Source organism: Carassius auratus, chromosome 27, assembly GCF_003368295.1.
Source record: "Carassius auratus strain Wakin chromosome 27, ASM336829v1, whole genome shotgun sequence".
Taxonomy (NCBI): domain Eukaryota; kingdom Metazoa; phylum Chordata; class Actinopteri; order Cypriniformes; family Cyprinidae; genus Carassius; species Carassius auratus.
The window spans coordinates 4,707,605-4,732,117 of NC_039269.1; the positions used below are offsets into that span (position 1 = coordinate 4,707,605).

General features: G+C 37.0%; 3 protein-coding genes across 8 annotated transcripts; 1 reads left to right on the forward strand and 2 right to left on the reverse strand.

The window, feature by feature from the left end:
* Nucleotides 1-63: 63 nt before the first annotated feature.
* Nucleotides 64-7,472, reverse strand: LOC113045145 (guanylate-binding protein 1-like). 2 transcript variants are annotated; one of them, XM_026205339.1, is made up of 11 exons: nt 7,288-7,472; nt 3,516-3,733; nt 3,303-3,430; nt 3,105-3,214; nt 2,820-3,022; nt 2,499-2,744; nt 2,247-2,395; nt 1,536-1,667; nt 1,042-1,254; nt 842-944; nt 64-648 (listed from the first exon to the last, which is right to left on the reverse strand). In XM_026205339.1, exons 2-11 carry the CDS (start codon nt 3,703-3,705, stop codon nt 251-253), a joined length of 1,872 nt encoding a protein of 623 aa, XP_026061124.1. In that variant the 5' UTR covers nt 3,706-3,733; nt 7,288-7,472; the 3' UTR covers nt 64-250. The 2 variants fall into 2 exon arrangements, with proteins under 2 accessions (XP_026061124.1, XP_026061125.1); XM_026205340.1 differs by having other exon boundaries at nt 7,283-7,472.
* Nucleotides 7,473-7,626: 154 nt separating this feature from the next.
* On the forward strand, nt 7,627-12,538 carry LOC113045142 (guanylate-binding protein 1-like). Its single transcript, XM_026205333.1, has 11 exons — nt 7,627-7,695; nt 8,035-8,235; nt 8,739-8,866; nt 8,987-9,096; nt 9,202-9,395; nt 9,653-9,895; nt 10,185-10,462; nt 10,557-10,769; nt 11,772-11,874; nt 12,040-12,233; nt 12,326-12,538. Exons 1-11 carry the CDS (start codon nt 7,689-7,691, stop codon nt 12,533-12,535), a joined length of 1,881 nt encoding a protein of 626 aa, XP_026061118.1. The 5' UTR covers nt 7,627-7,688; the 3' UTR covers nt 12,536-12,538.
* A 479-nt stretch (nt 12,539-13,017) lies between these two features.
* LOC113045140 (centrosome and spindle pole-associated protein 1-like) lies at nt 13,018-23,418 on the reverse strand. Of its 5 annotated transcripts, XM_026205331.1 has the most exons (28): nt 22,993-23,418; nt 22,435-22,533; nt 22,297-22,354; nt 22,106-22,200; nt 21,958-22,017; nt 21,408-21,559; nt 21,180-21,251; nt 21,008-21,084; nt 20,480-20,576; nt 19,869-19,914; nt 19,671-19,795; nt 19,483-19,577; nt 19,257-19,341; nt 18,748-18,853; nt 18,423-18,570; nt 18,257-18,328; nt 18,048-18,160; nt 17,562-17,711; nt 17,211-17,354; nt 17,016-17,084; nt 16,689-16,749; nt 16,291-16,417; nt 15,595-15,707; nt 15,450-15,484; nt 15,261-15,321; nt 14,860-14,954; nt 13,362-13,482; nt 13,018-13,290 (listed from the first exon to the last, which is right to left on the reverse strand). In XM_026205331.1, the coding sequence occupies exons 2-28, from the start codon at nt 22,531-22,533 to the stop codon at nt 13,127-13,129; spliced, it is 2,640 nt and encodes an 879-aa protein (XP_026061116.1). In that variant the 5' UTR covers nt 22,993-23,418; the 3' UTR covers nt 13,018-13,126. The 5 variants fall into 5 exon arrangements, with proteins under 5 accessions (XP_026061116.1, XP_026061112.1, XP_026061113.1 ...); XM_026205327.1 differs by lacking the exons at nt 22,297-22,354; nt 22,435-22,533; nt 22,993-23,418 and having other exon boundaries at nt 17,211-17,369; nt 21,008-21,097; nt 21,192-21,248; nt 22,106-22,187; XM_026205328.1 differs by lacking the exons at nt 22,297-22,354; nt 22,435-22,533; nt 22,993-23,418 and having other exon boundaries at nt 17,211-17,369; nt 19,671-19,792; nt 21,008-21,097; nt 21,192-21,251; nt 22,106-22,187.
* Nucleotides 23,419-24,513: the final 1,095 nt, after the last annotated feature.

Below are 24,513 nucleotides of genomic sequence, written 5' to 3' on the forward strand. Positions count from 1 at the left end.
CAGAATTCATAGCATTTGAAAAACAGTAGGTGAAAAGTACCAAGGCAACCTACTAAATCCAGTGAGATTCAGAAGTGTCCCCCAAGCCAATAGGCAAAAATGGCAACTTTTATTACACAGTATACAGTACATTAAGTATGTGAATTAGGAAAAAACACAGTCCTAATAACTAAAACCTGCTTTGTAACTTTTAAGCTATATGAATAAATCAATATGTGATGCAACAGTGATTTGCATGGAAATGGTCATTTTACTTTAAGTTTTTGAGTCCTTTCATCATCACTCTGTAATTAAGGAAAGTTGGAAGGATTTCTGCCACAGCTCCTAAAATGGGCTTCACATATTCCTGCATAAAACCACCAGAACTTTCTTTTTCTTTTTTTAGATTTGTTATCTCTTCATTCAGGAGATCAGCTTTCTCCTTCATGTCTTTCTTTATCATCTCCTCCCGCTCCATCATCTTGCTCTCAATGGCTCGGTCCATCTCCTGCTGCTGCTGCTGCAGCTCCTGGTTGAACTTCTCCTGCATCTGCTTTATTTGGTCCTGCTGCCGCTCTTTCTCTGCCTGCATCATTCGTTCACTCTCAATGCGTTTCTCCTCTTGCTCTTTCAACTGCTGTTTCAGTAGAGCAGTCCTTTCCTTTTCCTCTGCAAGTCAACACAGAAAACAAAAAATATGTGAAATATGATGTTACTACCAAACCTCCACCTGAAGTCAAATTTGACTTAGAAATGCTATTGAGTACAAATTTGGGGTTTTGGGTTTATTAAATTATAAATTCTCCAGGATGAAATGAAGTGTAATTAATTACAAGTATTCATTAGGTTGGTAATGATTTACCTTCCATATTTCTGTCTTTTTCAGTGAGTTTTGTGTCCATGTAGAGGATGCTGTTTGCTTCTGGTCCTCGCTCATTCAGAAACTCATTCAGCACAGCCTCAGCCTGCATATTAACATACATGATTAACATTCACTGTATAGAACGCTCATCTCCCTTCATGTATATTCAAAGCATAATTTCACAAAAACACGGTCCTCACCAATACACCTTTGTTGGGTTCTCTGCGGTACTGTTCAACAATGGCGTCTCGGTCTCTTTTATAGAGTTCATATCCTCCAGACTGACTGTACACTCCATCCTGCAGCCGTTTATTCACGTCAGAGAACAGATTCTTCAGCAGATCTCTGCACTTTCTCTCTGATGCCATCACATTGTCTTCCAGCAGGCCTGCATAGTGCATATCTATTTCTTCCTAAACATGCATTCACACACATACATGCATCACCTAAACAAGCTGGAAAAGTCTATACTACCATAGGTGAATTACAGTTTAAGGAATGACGATCTGTGCACCTCTTCAGCTTTGAGAAAATAAAAATAACATTTTTTCCCTTGCACACATAAAAGCAATATCTAAACACTTCAACTGTCAATCATTTAAAATAATTCACAATGAAACAAGGATTTGCATAATTTTACGAATTATAAAAAAAAAACAGCTGCATTATTGTGAGAGGTGCATTTGAAACTTACCCTCAGTTTGTTAATGTATTCTCCTTTTTCATCTTTAAAGGAGCGTTTCATAAACTCAGCGGTGGCCAGACTGCTGAACTTCTGGTGCTCTGAGGAAATATCATCCACACCTACTGGGAACTTGTTCTTCACCTGGAAAGAATTAGCAGCATGCTTCGTCACTGAATGGCTGTTATAATTCGGCTCAGTTTCAAATAATTAATAACTAAAAAATAAAAGCTTTATTTATTGGCTGAATATTATCATATAAGCAAAACAAAAACAAAAAGGCACACACATCAATGGAAAAACTGCTATGATCATGAAAACACTGATCATGAAAATTAAAAAGGCACCACACCTAGGCTCCAAAAATACAAAAATGTAACTATTACATAGGTGACACTTCAAACACGCAGTCTGATCAGTCTGATAAAGAGCCTGTATGCTCGAAATGTCAGCTATGTGACAGTCTGTGATTACATTTATGGAGCCTAGGTGTGCCGACTTTTTTCTGTTTTTATGCTTAATAATACCATAATATCATGTGTGTGTCTGTATTATTTCATGTAATGTTATATTAATCAAATAACAGTTGCTTCTAACTAGAAAACCCACTAAAGCCAAGCTAAAGCAACTTTAGATTAGAAAAGCCTAGTTTGATGAGTAACTGCACTGATTGAATATATGAGATAATGTGTCAAAGTGAATATATGATATAATGTGTCATACCTTTTCCATCCCAGTCTGATATGTTTTTAAAGCTTCTTGAACAGCTGTCTTGTTCTCTAGATTTGCAAGAGCAACAACTGCATTTTCCAGACAGGGCACCTTACCACTTTTGATTGTGTCTACATAAATCTCAGCCAGATGTCCGAGCACTGACAACACACACAAACACATAAACAGATTTTACTTGCAATTATAAAACCATATGGGTCTGAACACAACATTTTCTCAATATTAAACTGGTAAAACACTCACATTTGCCAGTAACTCTGTGTCCTCCTTTTATTGTTTTCACGACACTATTGTGAAAGATGTGATCACAAAAACGCCCCGTGGCCTGTAGAAAATCAGGTACAAGATCCTGTTCTTTCAAGCTTTCTAAGCATTTCATATTTTGAGGTGAGGCTGGAGAAGGGAACACGAAACACTTCCTGGGGGACGGGAAATAGTTTCGGATGCACTGACGAGGCAGGTTGTAGTCACTGACTTTCTTGTTAATACCTTTTAGAAAAAAAAATAAAAAATTTAGCAAATTGCAGTAATTATTCTAGCAATGTTTAAGTCTCTTATAAATACCTTTCTTGAGCTGAAGGGCAAATTCAAGGTAATCGTCCTCAGTCACCCTCCTTCCTTCAATTTCCAATTCCAAGGTGAAATCTCTCACAACCCAGGTGAATGATGGGAAAAACTGCACAAACTTACAATCCTCTTCTTCCTCCTCATCAGCTGCTGCTTCTGTCGATCTGATCTTGATCTGCTCAGTGAGTTCAACGACGTAGCTGCAGCAGATTAAGAAATAACATCTTCTAAAGTGTATGCTTGCATGTGAAAGAGGAAGTGGGTTATTTGGTTAAAGGATACTGCAGCTTTTCCACTGCAGAGTTATCAATAGTGCCGCGGCTGTTGTACACCAATGTGCTGCTGAGCAGAACAGCCAGACAGAAGATCCAGCTGTCATTCTTAGAGTCTCCCTGAAACACACAATGTCTTCAAATCAAATCATCCACAACATATATCAACAAGACTAAGTCTACAGTACAACTTTATTCTTGTCCTCACTTTGTCCACATCACCAAGTCCCTCTGTATCCAGCAGCACTAGAGTGTGTCCTTCTTTTTTGGGATGAGGGACACACCACATCCAGATGCCTTTGGTCTTTGACTCAATAGTATTACCGAGAGCAAAGCCTGAGTAAACCATGTTTTTTATTATTAGAATTGCATGAAGCTAACATGTACACATTAGGCTGGCATGTCTAGACAGTGCTCTCACCGGACTGTTGTCCTGCCAGGCGGTTCATGAGGTAAGACTTCCCCGTACGGTAGAGTCCCACCACAGACACCACCACCACCGGCTCATTGATCCTGCTCAGGAACTCAACAGCGTTCTTACAGACAGAGAGTGATCCATTCACATTCTCCACCAAACATATGGGTGAAGACATTAGTCCGGCTTTAGACATGCTGGCTCTCTCTAGCTCTTCCTTTTTGCTAAAGGAAAAAAATATATTAGGTTACTGCAAACCGAATATTGTAAAAAAATAATGTATAAAGACCTCCACTACATACAACAAAACAACTAATTCTTCACCAACACTGACTTCACAGAAATCTATTATTAACTTCCATAAAAACTGTATGAAATGGTCGCTGATAGGCAACTGTCATTTTGGTTCCTCACATGCTTTATTACTTTACTAGAATTATAATTTTAGCTAGATAGTGAGATATTTGCATGACTATATATATTGATAAAAAAAGGACAAAAAGAAGAAAGCTGATAATAGTGCCATATAGGGCAGGTTAAAAAAATAAACATTTCCTCTGGCTTCAAAAACATTTATTTATTTGTATTAGCAATTTTACATGGTTTATTAAATAATTTAACATATTCATTACGAATTCAGGTTTGGGACCTTTATGAGAATGGCATCAATCACTGCCAATTTAAAATCCCAGAACTATGCTTTTTGTCACATCCTTCATCACAACACTATTTGGCTTCTTTAATATACAAAAAGACAAAATTAAAGACTATTTTATTATTAACCTATAACTCTTTCTTGCAAAATTTCATATTCACCCACTCATCAAAATCCTTGTTTTTAAAACAAAGAGGTTCAACAGTATATCCAAACTATTTAATCTTCCAAAAATCTTAAAGAGCCACACAGATGGGAAATCAAAAATTACCTGTATTACTGTGTATGATGTAGCTGTCCATCAGTGTAAACAATGTGCAAAGTAATTAAACCAAAAAGTACACGATTTATAAAGTTATTGGCTTCTAAAGTAAGGATTCGACTCTGAATCGCTGAAACGAGTCGTTATAGATTTCAAATCTTTTGCCCATCTCTATGTACGTCACTAGGAGCACTTTGCATAATAATCTCCGCCTACCGTCTTGGGAGAAACGGAACTCTGAGCTGCCGCCACCCCCCCCCCCCCCCCCCCGCCCCCCCCTCATTTTTACCAGAGCAGTACAACAAATCCTTGTTGTGTTCACAACATTTCACTGATGACTGCATTTCTAATCTCGGTGAGTACAGCGGGATTTTCAAAGCGTTTGGCCATAAAAGAGGATTCATTACCAACTTTATTTAGACCAACGAGCATCTCCAAATCACAATGCGAAGTACGATTATGAAGTTATGTGTTTGTTTTCTCCCGAGAGTCTTATCAGTATGTGTGCTGTCTGCGCTGATCTTCATTTACAAAAACGTCATTACAATGAAGTGTAACTACGTGAATACTCAACGAAGAGACATGTGAGAGATATCTATAGAAAGCTTGACATGTATACTTTAAAACTAAACAAGTGCTGCCGAAAACAGATATTCGGTGATAAAGTAATCCATATGAAAACAACGCGATGTCTATTTTTCATGTCTCCCTTCGTTATATGTAATGTGACCACGCCCCCGCGCTGAACGCGCTATTCAGATTTAAACTGAAGCGCGCGGCTTGAATACACCCACACAGAAGAAAAAGCAGCGAGACTGTTCATGTTTTTTACTTTACTGTTTGCTTCGCGGTAAGAGGAATAAGACATAATTCACCCCAAACAGATGCTAACGCATTGTTTACCGTGAAGTTGTGTGCGGAACAACCAATCAAAACTATGTCAGTTGACCAATCAGAACACAGTATGGAACCGAAAGGTGGGGTTTAAGGAAACTGAATCTTTTGAACAGCTTCGCGAGAACCGTTTGGGGATCTCTGAGAATTGAGGTAATTTTAAAATGATATTTTGACAAAATGACAATGTTTTTTAACCTTGGATTGATTTAAACCTATTGTACAGGACTTATAAACAGCTTAGAATTTTCATCTTACTGGCTCTTTAAGGCTTTTAAATTTAAAGATTTACAGATTTTTTAAATTAATTTTGTTAAAGCTTTCATTATGTATTATTTATTTTTATGTTTACATACGTCTATATGATGCTTTGCATGTAATATGTCACCTCTTTGTACGCAATACTGACATTCTCTGTACTTTTATCTTTGGTACCTTGGCATTCATAAAAAATAAATAAATAAAAAAAAGGGTGTGGAGGCACTGACCCAGATCCAGCATGATGACATTATTATGCCGAATCTGGGCCAGCACCGGTGTCCTGACATTTCATCCTACCTGTCAGATTTTCCTACCAGAGCTTACTGCGCATGCACACATCAATGTCGCTTCCTTCTTATGCCGAACAGCAATATTTAATGTATCTGCATTACTGTAGGGGTATAGGGTTGGGGTAGGTCTAGACTTTAATAAAAACATTTATTGTTTCCTGTAGCTGTATCCCTTCTAGCTACAACCACAAATAAAAACACATAATTACTGTGTTTGCGTTACTGTAAGGGTAGGTACCTTGCTGGTTATGGGAGGCTCAAAGAGTCCTCAGATTCCATCAAAAATATCTTAATAACTGTGCTCTGAAGATGAATGAACATTTTAACAGTTTCGAACAACACAAGGGGGAATAATTAATGACAGAATTTTCATTTTTAGATTAACTTTCCCTTTAAGACCACACGAAGGTTTACAGTTTTGGGAGTCCCTCATAATGCCACATTTCACTTTTCGCAGTTGTAATGTTTGTCATAGTGATAACCGTAACAATGGACGAAAAATATAATGTCATATTGATGTAAATCACGACGAAAATGTTTTTGAAATGCGTTTACTTTGCCATATAAAAGCACTGACTTGTACTTCCATCGCTCAATGTGCATTGCTATTCTTCTACTAGTGGTAAAAGGTTAAGCCTGTTTGTTTTTAAAGTACTTATCATGACGTTAACTAATAAGAATGTGTAGCTGTCAGACAAAACATGGACAGGTTTGGTTTCTTCAAAACAACCCCAAACAAACCCCACCCTCCGTAGGAATTCTGATTGCCAGTTGCAATCACTGATCTATATATATGTTATTAAACGAGTTTAATTCATATTCAGGGCTCATCTGATTTTTTTTGTACATAGTATACTTAATTAGTATAATGTTTAGTGAGTTTGGTTTTTTAAAATTAATGTCTTAAGCCACATTAAGCGTTTTCTTATAACGGTTTTCTATGGGAGGAAAAGGCTTAAAGTGTTATTAAACGAGTTGCATTCATATTCAGGACTCATCTGATTTTTTTACAGATAGTATAATTTATTACTGTTTATTGAGTTTGGTCTGTTAATATCACTTAGGACATTAAGCAAGTGGTTTAGAATGTCACCAAAAGCTGGCAGACTGAAGTCCAACACAACAAGCGTCCTGAGATTTCAATGTGTTCTTGTTAGGTTTTCCGAGCCCATGAATTTCAAAGTAACCCCTAATTAGAGTGTGTAATTCAAAGTTAAAATAACAGTTAAATATTTAGTCAGTTATAATGGAACAAGCACTGCAAATCGTTACACGGACCATACATGCCAATAAAACTCAGATTGTACACAATATAGCCTACAGTTGCAAAATTGACGATCTTAAATAGATGTTCAACGTTTATTTTTTTATAAAATCAAAGAAAATAATCAATCAAAAATAAATAACTTACGTTACCGTAAACTTAAAATGTGTTTAGAGTAAAGATGGTCACGCGTCTGTCTGTCCCTCTGCTTTACTTCTCTGAGCGCACGGAACTGAATCTTGTATAACGTTATTCCATCGATGAGGTTGTCGCCCGTATCCGCCCATCGACCTATAGCTGTCTTGACGTTAAACAGTAGATTTCTCGGAAAACACTTTTACAGTGACCGAACCGAACCTGTTGTTTCACTTTTACTTTCGTGTCAGCATAACTGATTCCCCAATGAGAGAAAAACGCCCCGTGTACCATTTATGGCAAAGATAAGGAAGTTTCGCACAGGAGGGGCTTATGGGGAGCTGCAAACCTTTAGCTCCAGCTGTGTTGAGATTATAGCAGAGACCTCGCTACGATATTTTTACACTTACGTCGTCTAATGCTCGGTAAGGTAGTACATTGTTTAAGTCAATACATTATTAAAGACCATAAATATAGCTTACCTTTCAATGTTAAATCATTATTAAGCTAATAAGTGTCCATTTATGATCAACCCAACTGCAACAACAACCCTGGGACTAATTAAGCACAACTGATTAACAAATTAACTGTTTATCAGTTTCATAATGATTAATGGCCTTTTAGATTTGAGGTCAAAATAACAGTTAGTCTGTACTTATTTTAGAAACTCTTGACGCTTGACACAACATTTAGACAACAGGCACTGTTCGGCAATGTAAAAAAGTTGCTACCCGCTGAAAGAACATATTTGCTTTTTGCGGTAGCTAGAGGCATGGCGTGTGGCAGGCTCATGTCCGCTCCGGTGTGTCTCATTGAAAATGATGAAAATGGGCAGCTGCATGTGAGAAAAGAGGCCAAAGACATTCTGGATGGGATCAAGGAGCCGGTGGTGGTGGTCTCTGTGGTGGGACTCTACCGTACGGGGAAATCTTACCTCATGAACCGCCTGGCAGGACAACAGTCCGGTGAGAGAAAATGCTTGAAGTCATTCTTATGTGCGGTGCATGCTGATATCATTATGTGGACAAATCAAACGCGTGTGTCTCTATTTGTAAGTAACTGAAAACATTAACTGCATTAAAATGAGTGCATTTTATGAAAAAATAACAGTGTAATAAAACAAACTAAAGCAATATACCAAATAGAGCAATATAAAAATAAAAACATAAAACAAGAGTAATGGGTGAATGATTGTGTGTGGTAAATTCCAGACTTAACTTGAATACACCTCCCATGATTTATGTCTGGAATATCAGAATAATATATTTTTTTTAAACACTGAATGTACTAGACACTCTTTTTAAGTTTTCTTAACAGTTCGATCGCTTAGGGTGATAAATAGATAACTGTGGTTATAATATACAATATACCGTTGTATGGTTTTCTTTTGCTTTTACATTGCATATGCATTTAACTGCGACATGCATTTGTCACCATGGATAATTATAAGTCATTGCGACTGTCTCAGGGTTTGCTCTCGGCAGCACTATTGAATCAAAGACTAAAGGCATCTGGATGTGGTGTGTCCCTCACCCTTATAAAGAAGGACACACTCTGGTTCTGCTGGACACAGAGGGACTTGGTGACGTAAGGAAGGTATGGGAGGATATCATCAGCAGTGACTTTTTCATAGCAAATGCCTCCATTGCAACAAAAATATGAATTGCAGCAGAATTAACTTATTATATTTGTCCACTTACTGTCTTAAAATTTCAGGGGGATGAGAAACATGACACATGGATCTTCTGTCTGGCTGTTCTTCTCAGCAGCACTCTAGTTTACAACAGCTTAGGAGTCATTGATAACATGGCACTGGAAAAGCTGCAGTATCCTTCTCACACAATAAGCACAGCATGCACATCCAGTACAATAGATTGAAAACAATCTCTCATAGCACCTGTGTTATTCCTCCTGAACTGTGCTGAATGTAGCTATGTTACTGAGCTGACGGAGAACATTCGTGTGAAGGCAGAAGAGAGTCAAGACGAGGACAAGACAGCTGATTTCATGCGTGTTTTTCCTTCATTTGTCTGGGCTGTTCGTGACTTCACTCTGGAACTGATAATAGGAAACGAGCCGATAACATCTGATGAGTATCTGGAGAGTGCACTGAAACTCAAACCAGGTGAGACATTACACACACAGTAAACACAATATACACTATCTGTTTATTACATTCAACTGTGCCTTATTAGAGCACATAATTAGATTAAAAACTCTGCTTAAAACCCTTCTTTCTGGCTGAGAAACAGTTTCAGCAGATGCTAAAGAACATGGGAGAATTAGCTAGTCTATGCTGTTCTGTTCAGCAAGGAATAGTAACAGTTTAAAATAATAATACAAATGATTACTGCTTGTTTGCAATCTTATTTCTTATTCTAGGTTGTTCACCTCAGACTGAGCAGTATAACCTGCCCCGTCGCTGTCTGCGGCATTTCTTTGCGGTGAGGAAGTGCTTCGTCTTCCCACGGCCTGCTAGCACGCAAAACATGAGGAGAATGGAGCAGCTGACTGAGGAAGAACTGGATTCCGAGTTTCTTGACCAGGCAAACACGTTCTGCCATTACATTTTTGACAGCGCAGATCCAAAAACCGTCAGTGGAGGCCGTATAATTACTGGAACAGGTGTGCACTTTCATACAGGCCCTTGTAGAAAGCAAATGTTGAAGTGAATCTTCTCATTTTAGACGAAGGACATCCATCAATCTAAATTTTGTGCTTTGCACGATATTGGTTTCTAGCAGTTTTTTGTTTTTATTTAACTGGTTAGTATTTATCGATTTCTAAAGGTGCTGTAAGTGATATCTGCTCCACTAGCAGCAAATATGACCCTAATGATGTCTTCCAAACACATAGTACTGCTCCAATTTATTTTATTACATTGTGGGTGTTGTTTCAAAATCTGTTTTGTCAGCTCTGGGTAATCTTGCTGAGGTTTATGTTGAGGCGATTCGCAGCGGGAAGGTTCCTTGTTTGGAGAATGCAGTGGTGTCTCTGGCTAAGATCCAGAATGTCAGTGCAGTGGAGGAGGCCCTGCAGCTCTACATGACAGAGATGTTCAGCATGACTCAGCTTCCAATGCACCCAGAAGAGCTGTCTGACATCCACAAAAATGCAGAGAAGAAAGCAGTTGATTTTTTCATCTCCATGTCCTTCAATGACAATGACCAGCTCTACCAACAAGAGCTCATGGTAAAGTAAAGCTCAAATAAACAGTATATCTATGCAAACGTAGACAACAAATTTAATAGTTCATCAAATTTTCTGCTTCTTTAATTTGTTTTAGGGGAAAATTTGTGATGAATATCAGCAGATGTGCCAGCAGAATCAGGAAGAATCTATTCAGCAGTGTAAAGCTATTCTGCATGAGGTGTTTGAGCCACTGGAAAAAGGTGTTTTTGATGGATCATACATGAGATCTGGAGGATACCAAGAGTACAAAGACATGCTCAGACATCTGACCAGTGACTACAGAACAAGAACACGCTCCCAAATAATGGTACAGTTCACACATGCATTCTTCGCTTTAGATGGCTACAACAGCACTGATTAAAGTCTTTAATACTGATAAAGATTAAAAAATAACATGCAGTTATGAAACAAAGATTTAGAATTTATCAGTCCAGTGGGTCAGATAAAGACTTTAAGACTTGGGAGCTCGTTTTTTTTTTTTTACTACTACAGCACTACTCTAGTGATCACAGCTGTCTAAATGAATAATAAAAAAAATTAAAAAAAAACAGAAATGTTGCCCCTATGCCTAGAGTGCCATATTACTCTTCTTCTGAAGCCATACAAAATCTCTTATTAGTTATTTCAAAACTTGAAATATAACATGCAAGTTGTAAAGATTTTAGTATTATTTATATGGTATTGTAGTATTAATATTTTGAATTAATAATAATAATAACTTTATATATAATTTCACTTCATTTTAATTTTACAGTACACCATGAAGAAGAAAAAAGGCAAGTAAAATGACTAGACAATTTGTCTCATTTCCAGAGGGAAAAACTAATAAGTGCATTTTGCTTAAAAATAGTAAAATTATCTGCCACTGGGATAAGTAAAATACTCTTGTTTTATGAATATTTTACTTGCCCCACTGGCAGATTTTTGTACTCCTTTTAAGCAAAATGCACTTAATTTAGCTTTTTCCCCCTGGAAATAAGATGAATCATCTTATGTTATTTTGCTCATCTAGTAAAGGCATCTTTAATTTTAAGATTTTGTAGATATTTTGACTGGAAACAAGACAAATACGATAAGCCAAACCTACTTTTGCAGTGTAAGCTTTAGTTTTTCTTTTTCAAATTGGTTTAGATTTTCTTCAACACATTTCAGTTGGCCAAAGCGACCTTTGTTTTGTTTTCATTTAATTTGTATATTTATTTAAATTAACAAACTATATTTAAACTAGTTTTGGTAGCAAAAACAATACTTCTGGATTACTTATAGCACATTTTAAATGATACCAGTCTTTCTTTTTTCTCTTCTACAGAGTGAAGAAGTGTTGAGCAAGTTTTTGAAAGAAAAGGAAAATATTGGAAATATGATTCTACAAGCTGACCAATCTCTCAGTGAAGCAGAACAGGAGAAAGAAGGTACAGTTCAAATCCGCTGCACTGTTCTCTATCATTCAACAATCAGTCAAGGCTCTCAGTGATACACAAAACCGCACAATGACTAGAAAAAAAAATTGTAACTGACAAATTCAGCAATTGATTTTACATCAGAATTAGTTCATTATACTGTCTCTCTTTATACAGTGCAGAGGTTGAAGAATGAGATTCTAGAGCAGCGGCAAAGAGGTGTAGAAGAACAGATCCGGTTACAGGAGCGGGCATTTAAAGACATGCAGAGAACCCATAAGGAACATGTGGATCAGATCATTTGTCAGATGGAAAGAGAGCAGGAGAGAATGAGGAAAGACAATAAACGAGTCCTTGAAGCCAAACTAAGAGTGAGAACAGTACAAAAATGTAATTTGTTGTGTTCCAGAGAAGTCATGGCTAGCAATTATTTCACTTGTGGCTGTTTTGTGTTGTATTGTAGGAGAAGGATGCTCTTCTTCAGATGGGATTACAGGAGCAAGCCTCCAAGATGCAGAGGCAGATTGACAGCTTAAGAGCAGAAATGAATAAAGAGAAGTCAGAACCATCCAGAATCAGCCGGATTATAGATGGTGTCAGTGCCACAGCAGAATTGATCTTGCCGGGCTTTGTTAGCCGTGGTCTGTCTGCAGTCTCAAAATGGTTCAAATAAGAGCAGTTTTTTGCACAGACTGAGTTCTGTATTCTTCTCTTACACGTGCCATTCACTCTAATGGGCTGTTCACTATTATTTTCCACACCAATATACAATGACTAGCCAGTTTATATGCTTAAGCTCTATAATTTCAGGTGGATTGTTTCTGATTAGCTGTTAATGTTTTTCTCATTCATCAGCTGTAAAACAAAAATTGTTCTGAAAGTGCCACCTTCATGTAATAGAGGTGTGGATTTTGCCATTTTAATTTTTAAATTCTGAATGACTTTTAAAAATTAATCATTACAGTTATCATTCACGGTGAGAGCAGGTGATCCTAGTGTAAAAACACTTAAAAAAAAATCAGTAAAAAAGCTAAGATTATTGTCTTAATACTAAAAAAAAAGCCCAGAAAGATAAGAAATGTATCATTCCCTCTGGATCCAAAAGTCAGGTTTACAAAAGAGATTTTGTGATGCAGTTGATCTCACAGAGATTCTGCTGATCATCCTTTTATTTAAGAGATTTGAAGACTACATGAAACATCCTATACTGCATTGCAATAACAAGCTCACACACTCAGTGCGGTTATGCATGTAATGGCCAATCTTAAAGTTCAGAGGCGGACATTAGCCTCCTAAGTGTGTCTGATGACTCCGCTCGAATCCAGGGCTCTGTAGTGGCTGTATCAATAGAGCTGGGCCTGCCAGGAGACTGCAGGGTAAAATGCCCATCACCACGATTTGCTTCCTCATCATCATCCAAGCAGCCTCCTAAACACATAAATGAAACAAGTTGTGCATCTCCAAAATCATAAAACATTCAGAGACATACACACACACACCTGCTGTGGTGTTGTGATGGCTGAAGGCTTGTAGTCCCTTCTTCCTGGGAGTGTTTGTGTCTCTGAGCTTCCTTATATTGAAGGGCTGCGGCTGCAGCTGCACTGCCTTGTTCTCTGCAGACTAAACACACATATACAGGTGCTGGTCATATAATTAGAATATCATCAAAAAGTTGATTTATTTCAATAATTACATATTATATTATATTCATTCATTACACACAGACTGATATATTTCAAATGCTTACTTTCTTTTAATTTAGATGATTATAACTGACAACTAAGGAAAATCCCATATTCAGTTTCTCAGAAAATTAGAATATTGTGAAAAGGTTCAATATTGAAAACACCTGGTGCCACACTAATCAGCTAATTAACTTAAAACACCTTCACAGGCCTTTAAATGGTCTCTCAGTCTAGTTCTGTAGGCTACACAATCATGGGGAAGACTGCTGACTTGACAGTTGTCCAAAAGACGACTATTAGCACCTTGCACAAGGAGGGCAAGACACAAATGGTCATTGCAAAAGAGGCTGGCTGTTCACAGAGCTCTGTGTCCAAGCACATTAATAGAGAGGTGAAGGGAAGGAAAAGATGTGGTAAAAAAAAAAAGTGTACAAGCAATAGGGATATTCTAATTTTCTGAGATACTGAATTTGGGATTTTCCTTTGTTGTCAGTTATAATTATCAAAATTTAAAGAAACAAACATTTGAAATATATCAGTATGTGTGTAAAGAATGACTATAATATACAAGTTTCACTTTTTGAATAGTATTGGTGAAATGAATCAACTTTCTGACGATATAAGTCATGGCCTAATGGTTAGAGAGTTGGACTCGTAACCCAAAGGTTGCGAGTTTGAGTCTTGTACCGGCAGGGATTGTAGGTGGGGGAGTGAATGTACAGTGCTCTCTACGAACCTACAATACTACGACTGAGGTGCCCTTGAGCAAAGCACTGTACCCCCAACTGCTCCCCAAAAAAATGACTGCCCACTGCTTCAGGTGTGTGTTCACTGCTATGTGTGTGCACGCACTTTGGATGGGATAAATGCACGAGTGCTAATTCGGAGTATGAGTCACCATTCTTTCACTATAAATTATGCATATGTAACTCAGGGGAAAAAAGCTTTTAAAAGATATGTTAGTTACTTCAAGGTAATAAGCCAATGCTTAGATTACCGCTCTGGACATTCTGACTTCATGAGGTGTCTCCTGGGATGCTATCAGTAAAAAAAACTATATATAAATGAGTAAATGTTGTCTTTTTTTGTTTGTTTGAAAGAGTTGAAATATTGCATATCATAAACTGTTCAAAATTTAGTTTTTTCTGATAACTACACGTTTGTCTAAAATATATAAAAATGAATCAACTGATATGTGAAGAAAAAATCAGAAAATAAATTGCAATAGCATGCAATTCTATCAGTATTTTTTGCAGTTGAGTCTGTATGTCACTATTACAGACATATATTTAGATGTTTCAGTGTGAATTACCTGCAGGTTTGCTAGTCTGCGTCGCTCTCGTGCAGACTGTTTGGCAGATTTCCTCTCAACGTCTGGAGGAACTGGGAAAGCATTTCCATTCTGATCTAATGATAAATAATATGACAACTGTACACCAGCAGCTAGCGATTAGCAGTGTGTATTCAAACAAACAAACAAAAACTGATGTATAAGAAAGTGAAATTGTATAAGAATATGAAAATAAACATCATCTTGTGAAATATTGTTGATAAAGTGTCATATTTTCTTAAGGGCACTTGGTTTGATGTTTTATTACAAAATGGAACGACATTAATACATTAAGTGCCCAAACTAATTTTGGGACCACTGTATATAATACTGTGATTTATTTTGGTTACAATCATCAAGCAGTTAAAGAAATATGATCCCACCAATAAATTCACTTTCTGACAGAAGCACAGATCCTCGTCCCCCCTCAACATCTCTGTTCCTCTGTGTGACAGAAAAACAGAACTGGCATGTTAACCATCATTCAGTACTGATGCAGCATGCTTCTAGCACTGCAGAACACAACGGAAGTTACAAGCACGTCTTACATTCATAGTCAGAGGAAAACTTACAGAATTCCTTGTTCTAGCAAGAGGCATAAATGCATCTGAAAAAATAAAAAAGGTGTCAAAGGTACACAAAAATGGATTAACATAAGACCAAACTAGAATTAAACTCTCATTTCAGTCACAGTATTTATTTATTGCCAGTTTTTACCCCTGTACATGATGTCATCGGCTTCCTTTGAGCTGATTGGCTCAGTGCCACGGGCGGAGGGGCCTCGCACAGGCATACGCAAACGAGCCATGTCAAACACATCCGTCCTGTGCCTGCAAACACACACAAAGCTCTATATTGTTAAATATTAGTGTTGCACATAAAGCAGAGAACAATTATTTCCCTGGTATAGTGATGTAGCTGTAGCTGAAAGATATATATATATATTTTTTTTTTGTAAATACGATACATTTGGATTTCATTATGCATATATTTTAGATCTGTACTCAATGCAATCAAGGATTTCATTACACATATTTGTCATGTAAAAAAAAAAAAAAACTATAAACATCACATCTTTATTACTTTGATTCCTTTTAGGGTGTATCCATCGGGAATATTGCTGTAGAGATAATTCCAAAGCATAATTTCCTTCAAGAAAGCAAAATTATAAACCATTAGGTTGAGAGATCACAGATTACTGATCCTCATTAACTGGAAAGAGTTTTCTAGTGAAGTGAAGTCCATAAAAAACAGCTCATTTAGCAAAATCCGATGAAACCAGCCAAGTCCAGGAAAGGCTGATGCTTTTCTGACCTGCTGTATTCATGTACATGTTGACTAATTATTAAAACATCCCTTTATTGTTAAACTAAAACATTCGATTTAAACATCACCAAAATAACTGTGCAGTACCTGTCATTGAAAGGGGAGGGAAAATGCTCCCACTCCGTCTGCAAGAGCTGCTCCTCCAGACGCCGCTGTTCACTGCGCAGACGTCTTCTTAACGCACACAGCTCATTAACAACCTCACTTCTGTCCTCTGAAGAAAACAAATATAGTAAACCCTCCAAAAAATATGTGAGGATATTTTGAGCATAATGGTAGATAATCCTGAAATCACCCAAATTTAGGGGACCTCTGATAATTAATAATGGCTCAATTTTTTACATTCAAATCTGCAAATAGCAAATAATTTCTGTAAAGGTCAGGTTTAGGGTATAGCCAATATTGTTAGATCATATCTAAACAAAAAAAGCCAATAGGAGATCTCCCTCGTGATACAGTATGTGTGTATATGTATGAGTGTTTACTCTCTGTTCTCTGGTTGTTTCTGTTCTCTGGAGGCGAAGAAGCCCGAAGCGCAGAGAAATCCTGCAAAATGTATATATTAGTAAGTGAGAAGTGAATGTGGTTGTTTGCAGCTAGCTAAAGTAAAGATTATAGAGTTTTGGTAATTGGATAATTATGGTTGCCAGATCTGCATGGCAGAAATTGCCCACTCACACCATTACAAATAGCAAAACCCAAAATATGCCACACCCATTACATTGAATGTATGTATACACAATTTTATACACATGAGGTGAACATGAGCATTTGTAATGATTGTCAGTTCAAATAAAGGCAGTTTTTGTTACCGTAGCATTTGAAGGGTTTCTGTGTTTATTTTGTAGGGTTGGGATGGGAGGGGAAGGTGCACGTTGAACCTAAAAAAATGATGACAATACTGTCACATACTCACTACATCTAGAGAAATTTTCAGCAAATTTAGCTTAAATATATATATATAGTGTTTAAGACAGCTCATTCAAGTAAATTTCACTTTCAGACACCTGTTGCTGTCGTATTTGTCTCTCTTGCTCTTCCTGTTTTCTTACAGCTGCTCTCTCTTTCTCTTCTTCTTCTTTTTTCTTTTTCTCTGCAGCCCTCCGTCTCTCTTCCACAAGACGAGTAAGTTCTTCATTCTTCAGCTTTTGCTGCAAGAGATAAGGCTACTTAAAATCAGTGGTGCTGGTCACTGAGATGGTCTGAGGCCATCAGAATGACATAATGGACTAGAAAATGAAACATGACGAAATGTATTTCATGGCATTCCTTAAGCACTTAAATTCCCTTTACTTGAAGTGAACAATTATTACATTATTAAATAAGACAGGGCAGGAGTGCATCTGTGTTTGTCTGACCTCCATCTCTCTGCGTTTTCTGTTCTCCTGCTCTTCTTCATACTCTCTCCTGATTTTCTCTCTCTGTTCTGCCAGTCGTCTGTCCTCCCTCTCCTCTTCTTCCCTCATCCGCTCTCTCTCCTCCGCCTGCTTCCTTTGCTTTTCTTCTATCTAATGTCACAGACAAACACAAGAAAGATCATTGTTTATATACAGGTACAGTGGAATCCAATCATTTAACCACATTGAATATCTGTGATAGACTATTTATAATTTATAAATATATGCATGAATGTCATGAATCTGTGTATACGGTGTATATATATATAACATTTGAAGTGGATCAAAAAAGTTAATAAAAGTTGTCCTAAGACAAGAATGCATGTGTTAAAACAAGCGTTCATAAGTCTGTTGTTGTGTTGGTAATATTTTTTCATATGTTTTTAAATAAAAGTCACTTTTTTAACCCTACAAACTTAAAACTCGATCAGTAGTGCATGTGTGTACCTGTTGTTTCAGGTAAGCTTTGTATTGGTCTTGCTCCAGTAGTTGCTGGGGTGGCAGGATCTGATTAAACACATTTCCTCTTGCAAACTGTGGAGTGTGTGTCTCAACAAATCCTTCAAATACACACATTCAACTTGAGGATGCAAACAATCACTAAAGACACATCATGCATGTTTGTATGTAAACTAAAACATGTGTTAGCATGTTACCTGGCCTCTCCGGTCTTTGTGGTGGTGGTGCTGCAGCTGCTTCATTCAAAAGATGCATCTGCTTCAGATCAGCTACACATACACACACACACAGACCATTTCTATAATCACATGTTTCATAACAAGCAGGCTAACAGGACATTAAATCATACTAAATAAATCATACTGATTAGATTTCCAGTGCTGTCTCTGAGTGGTGCACCGCCTCCGCCTCTTCCCCAGGGTTCATATGCTCTCATATCAGCTTCAAGTTCAGCTTCCAGTCTTCGCTTCTCCTCTCTGTCCACCCTCCTCTGTGCGGCCCGCTCCTCTATCTACTCACAGGGCACACAAACAAACAGCCTAATAAGCTTTCTAATGCTCTTTTTCATCTTGGAAGTTAGAATAAACCTACTGTTCATGAAGACAGACCCACCTTTGACTATGTAATTAAGAAATACTGTATAATATGTAATAAGGACACACCCCTCAGTGAATAAGTAATAGCACACCTGCTTTCTGAGCTCCTCTTTATAGTTGAGGCTGTTTGTCTTTGCGTGATGTGCAGGAAACGCTAAAAGACCTGAACTCACAACTTCATTCTCACCCACAATCCTCCTGAAACACACATCAAGCACAAAAACACCCCAAAAACAAGATGTGTATTAATTGTCTGCTACAGGCATATGGTTTAAAACTGTGTCTTTGAGAGTGAGAAAAAAATACCTTGGGTTATACATTCAAAACTAGCCCAATGGTCAATCAAAAAAAGCCCAAACTAGACACCATCCCAAATATCAGTATACTCAAAATATGTCACTCCTCTGCCTAAAACACATTATTTACAGTCACAGTTATGTGTCTACATGATACATTTTATAGGAAGAAATATATTTGTGTTTGCCAATCTTGGGTACAGTCAAAGAGCTACAAAGTTAACAAGATCCAACAACTGCTTCAAGACAACAACATCTGGTTTTACTGCCTGTTTCTAAACAGTTTGAGTCTGTTGCACTCTTACTGTCTGTGAGTGCTTCTCCTGTGTGGACTGAGTGGGTGTGGCTCTCCTGATGATGATGAAAAAGAAACCCCTGTTATTGGGCAATCTGTTGAGACACACACAGAGGGAGTAATAAAAAAAAAAATACTCCTGCATCCAATCTTTCACTGCGTGCACAAAACCATGTTTATCCTCAATGCAAGTAAACTCATATTTAACGTAATTTGCGGTGTCATAGGGGTCTTACAGGCTCTATTGGGACTCAGCAAACTCTCAGCATCATTATTTGGAGTCTTATAGTCATCTGTAAGGAATGGGAGTTGAGTAAGGACAAAAGGCATCCTACAGAAAAAAAAAAACATGTTTGTGAGCTTGAAGAACGGAATGTTCAAATATGTGTGTTTTGTGTTTGCACTCATGTATACTCATATATACCTGCAGGGTGAAATAGGGTCTGTCCTGTATTGCAGAACACCCTCAGGAGTCTCAGCAGTGTGCAGGCGGATGATGTTATCCCTGGGTTGCTTTCTGTACGCAGGCGCCTCACTCACAAAGAGCTGCTTTAAAGGTAAGTGTCAGAAAATCAGCACAATGTCAACAAATATGTACACACGCAAACACACACAGTGTTACCTTTTTCTCAGCATCTGTTGAAACTCTCAGGTCCAGTTCCTTCTCCCTAAAAAGAGTTGAATTACAGGGGTTGTTCATGAGAGTGGCATGAATGTTCTGCCCAACTTATCTTTTGTAGTCCACAAAAAAAAAAGAAAATTGGGTTTGGAACGTCATGAGACTGCTCATTCAAAATACTGCATAAAAAGTTTTTTTCAGAACGCATATTTATCTCATTTTCTAGAGGGAAATCTATCACTGTTGCACTCGCGTCTCCCACAAGAGAGCCGAATGTTTAGAAAGACATGTAAAATTTAAGTTCAACGTTTTAAAAAAATGTCTCGAGACTTTGTTGTTTTTTCTGCATAAGTGTAATTAAGTATATGTGATTTATAAACATTATTTGAACACTATGCATTCTTTCAAAGACAGTCATGTTATTTTATTGCTTTAAAGAAACGTGCTTTAGTAATATTTTTGCTCGATGCGTCCTCTTGTGGCCTCAGATGAGAAACCAAAAGCTTTTTCCCCCTAACGGAATTCATGCTTTTTTGAGTATTTGAATATTGATAATATCTTAGAACAAAATTTGAATTTAGTTTTTCGGCCATTCTAATAGCCCTAACACACACCTCCTCCGGTGACTCTGTTTCTCTGCGATTTGTTCCTGTAGTTCATGTCTGTAACGCTCCTTTTTCCTCCGCAGTGTGCCCTCCAGACCCACTGCACCTGTCAAACAAAATCAGCCACTTCAGAAGCCTGAGCCTTAAAATCTGTTAAATGAATGAATATCCTGTCATCATTTACATTTCCCAAACTGTTTTACTTTCCTTGTCCACAGAACAAAAAAGAAAGATTTGGGGACATGGGGAACCTGCTTTTTTGGAAATTATTTTTACTTCCAAAGTAAGCCCACTTAATTCCAAAGTATGGCAAAAAAAAAAAAAAAAAACTGTTCCACAGTTTTGTTATGACAGTTTGTGATAAATGAAAAAATAAATGACAGAATTTTAATTTTTAGGTGAAGTATTCCTTAAAAAAAAAAAAATTCTAATTAGAATTATTCTCCATCGAATGAAGCAATTATATGAAGTTATTAAACCAATCAGAGCAGTAAAAGGGACCTCTAACCAATCAGAATCATGATACTAAACTCATACCTATTAAAAGTCCTGTGGTGCAAACTGTGTCCTGACTGGCCACAGATACAGATCTTTCATTGGCTTGGGTCGCAATTGGATGTCGACATTCTACAAAAGTGAAGTGAACAACAGTGAAGGAGAAGAGATGAATGTATGTGAAATCTATCCTGACATTAAAAAAAATCTTTTTTGGATCTTTGACCTGTTTCTGTGCTGTAGCTTGCTTGTCTGTTGTCCCATCTCTGTGAACAATTCCCCTCTTCTTATGAGAAAGAGAGAGGCAGAGATAAAGATGACACTCTTAATATATATAAATAAATATATATGTCAATAAAAAATTCAGAATCAGCCCATATAGAATAAAATGGGTTCAAGAGCCAGCAGTTGTAAACATCTTTCCCTCTGTCTCTGTCCTCACCTGTTTGCTGTCCTGGTGTCTCTCTCTCTCTGATGTCGCCTCCCTTGCAAAAGCTTGAGTTCTTCATCACTGCAGTCTTCCTCAGAGCTACACACACCCCATCCCAGTCCACACACCTCTGTAAGGGTGGCCACATCCCTTACACGGACTGTCTAAATAAGTGAGCGAGATAGATTTGCCCTTATAAAATGGTACTTTGGCAGAACCATGGTACAGTAATAATATCAAGACAGTAATATCGTGGTAATGTATGAGGCACTAGCAGGTGATGTGGCTTTACTAATAAAGTAGTTCAGAAGAAGTTGGAAGGGAGTGTGGGTAGTGTCAAAAACGCCATTATACAATAGTAATTTTTAGTAAGTGTAACAAACATTGCTTAAAATATAATCATACTCTATCAGAATACTCAGCTGTTCAAAATGACAGCAAATATAAGAGCTATGAAAGTGGCAGACACAGGAAGTGAAATGTCAACCTCAAAAACTGTGAGGTACAGTACAGAAGGAGGAAGGCAAACCAAAACAATCATGCTTTTGACCAAATAGTGTACCCTGGGTATTCGTCTTCTCTCTTGAACTGTGTGAATGTCACAAGCTTCAAAGTGGTCTTTCTGCAAGTGACAAAAAGATAGTGAGAAATAAGATTCTGGATCTGTGGGCTTCTATGGTGTTTGTACTGGTTTTGCCATTGTGTCTCACCTCTGCCTTGTATTTCCTGTAATCATTCCTGAGTTCCTCTTGCAGTTTGTGTTTCTTTCTCTCATATTCCTCTCCGAGTGGCAAGCTAACTCCATCTACGTGGTGAAATTTCACATACACACCTTGAAAACCAGGTATACATGTAACAGAAATTCATTTGCAACCACATTAAATTGCAAACAAAGCTATACCTTGCTGACTTGCGTGTGGAGGGATGTTCTCTTTCTGAAGAACGTGGCCTGTCCGCCTCTGATACATTAATATTTAACAACATTAAAATGAAGACCAGTCACACATTCTCTTTACCCCCGTCATTAACTCTCTCTCACCCTCATCTCCATGTAAGGGGGCTCCTGTTCCAGACATGCCTTCTCCTCTGCTATCTTTGATTTCTGATCTTCCAGAAACTTCTCCAATACCTCATCCATCTGGAACACAAACTAAATATTAATGCAAAGCAGATCAATCATAAACTGCAGTTCTACAGCGCCACCCGTAGGTACATATTATTTCACATTATAGCAAGGTCCCATTATTAAATGATAGTCGGTGCATGTATTTAAGTAAACTAACAACAAGCAATTAAGTTTTGGTTACTCTTTTCTTATGTTAAGGTGACCTTGTTAGAGTGTAATAATCCATTTAAGTTCTGAGTCAGTAGTAAATTCATGCAACGTGTAACAAGCTCACATTAAAATAAAGTGTTAACGAAGTTTTTACAGTATTTGTTTATCTCTGATATTTAATAATATTAATTAATACAACTTCTGCTTTTAATATAGCTTCTGAAGAAGTGAATGTCGTTAACCAGTGTTAACAAATGGAAACTGTGGAGTTACACAATATCTATTATGTAGCTTTATTTATAGGTACAACACGTTACACACCTCTCTGAATTCCTTCTGGTGTTGAAACTCTGTTTAATCGTCTCTGAACACATCTGATCTTCCGCTCCACAAAACAATCATTTCATCAGATCACATCGATATAAGGCATGCTAATAAAGTTACCGAAGTGCGTTGTTTATTTACTAAATCTAAGGTATTATCTGATACAAACTCTCTTCCGAACTAATAATCTCAGCAGAAAATGTACGGTTTCTTTGGGTAAAGGTAATAAATTTGTAATCTGATATCTGGATCTGTCCATAAATTGGAATTAATCAATGTTTTAAATTAACTGTATATTTATCCAATATGTTAATCGGTTCATAATATCATCTCTTGTCCGGTCACAGTGAACAGACACAGAGCTCCGCTGTTGTTGCTCTCTTGCAGTCTTCCTGTCTTTCACTTCCTCTCTTCCGCTAGTCCTCTTTTCCTCTCGCAGCTGCTGATTTATATAACGCATGGCTAGGCAGAAGCGGAAACGCTGCTCGGTCCTGACGTTTTCTAGGCCAACCCAGAATGGGTTTAAAATCGATTATTTATTATTTAAAAATAAATAAAAAAGGAAATAATAAAAAAAAATCGCTTTGTTCATATCACAAAATAAGCAACAATAAAAAAAAAAATAAATAAAAAAATAAAATCATTATTTATGTTCTTATTGGTAATCACTTATAATAAGAAAATGCTCTTTAAAAATGACAAGTAGTTCTGTAAACAATTTTTCTGAAGGTTTAGAACATTTCCTCCACATAGCATTGTGTGATGGGAATTGCAATTTAATATATTTTCAGATTTGGCCAAATTCATTTCAATACTAGTTTTACTATTTTGTGTGCTATTTATTACTTGCGTAATTCGACAAAAAATATTGCTTGAAAATGATGCACAGTTAAAAGATTACATTAACGACATTGCCTATTCACTTTTTGTAACTCACATGATGATGTGATTTGGTAATATATATATATATATATATATATATATATATATATATATATGGTTATTTTTTATTTATTTTTTACCAATCACCATCATGAGTTACATATATATATATACTATTAACTATTTCTTCTATGTAATATTTTAATTTTTAAATATTAAATCACATTATAATAAACAATATTATTTGCTATAGCTTATATAATATAACATTACATTTTTTGCAGCCTGTGATCGATTTCTATGAGAAAGAGGAAGAAACAATGTATGAAACATTGTATGTTTATGTAACTTACCTTAAACAACTGCAGTTTATTCTCACGCCCATGTAAAGATTGCTGAAGTAAATAAACACAACACAACCTTTGGCCTTCTTTGTATTGTGGTTATTGTAGTTTTGTCAAAGTCACTTTTGTTGTTATATCGCATTAGTCGTCCCAGTCGGTAGTAAACAAATATTGCATTTCGTAAATAAAAGAAAAGCCAAACGTTTCTGTAAGATAATAGTATAAGTTTTAATTCTTTTTTTTAAATAATGTCGTTAGAAGACCTCTAGCCCAATGCGGTTAAAAACGTCAT

What these genes read in the sequence shown, in the direction of transcription:
- LOC113045145 (XM_026205339.1), bottom strand. Translation starts at nt 3,705, where the DNA reads ATGTCTAAAGCCGGACTAATGTCTTCACCCATATGTTTGGTGGAGAAT. An exon ending in GACTTGGTGATGTGGACAAA is followed by an intron (nt 3,215 to 3,302) that starts GTGAGGACAAGA and finishes TGTGTGTTTCAG; the next exon opens with GGAGACTCTAAGAATGACAG. An exon ending in AATACATTAACAAACTGAGG is followed by an intron (nt 1,255 to 1,535) that starts GTAAGTTTCAAA and finishes ATGCATGTTTAG; the next exon opens with GAAGAAATAGATATGCACTA.
- LOC113045142 (XM_026205333.1), top strand. An exon ending in CCTGGCAGGACAACAGTCCG is followed by an intron (nt 8,236 to 8,738) that starts GTGAGAGAAAAT and finishes CGACTGTCTCAG; the next exon opens with GGTTTGCTCTCGGCAGCACT. An exon ending in AGCAGAACAGGAGAAAGAAG is followed by an intron (nt 11,875 to 12,039) that starts GTACAGTTCAAA and finishes CTCTTTATACAG; the next exon opens with TGCAGAGGTTGAAGAATGAG.
- LOC113045140 (XM_026205331.1), bottom strand. Translation starts at nt 22,533, where the DNA reads ATGGATGAGGTATTGGAGAAGTTTCTGGAAGATCAGAAATCAAAGATA. An exon ending in ACAAAGACCGGAGAGGCCAG is followed by an intron (nt 18,161 to 18,256) that starts GTAACATGCTAA and finishes GTGTATTTGAAG; the next exon opens with GATTTGTTGAGACACACACT. An exon ending in CCATCACAACACCACAGCAG is followed by an intron (nt 13,291 to 13,361) that starts GTGTGTGTGTGT and finishes TTATGTGTTTAG; the next exon opens with GAGGCTGCTTGGATGATGAT.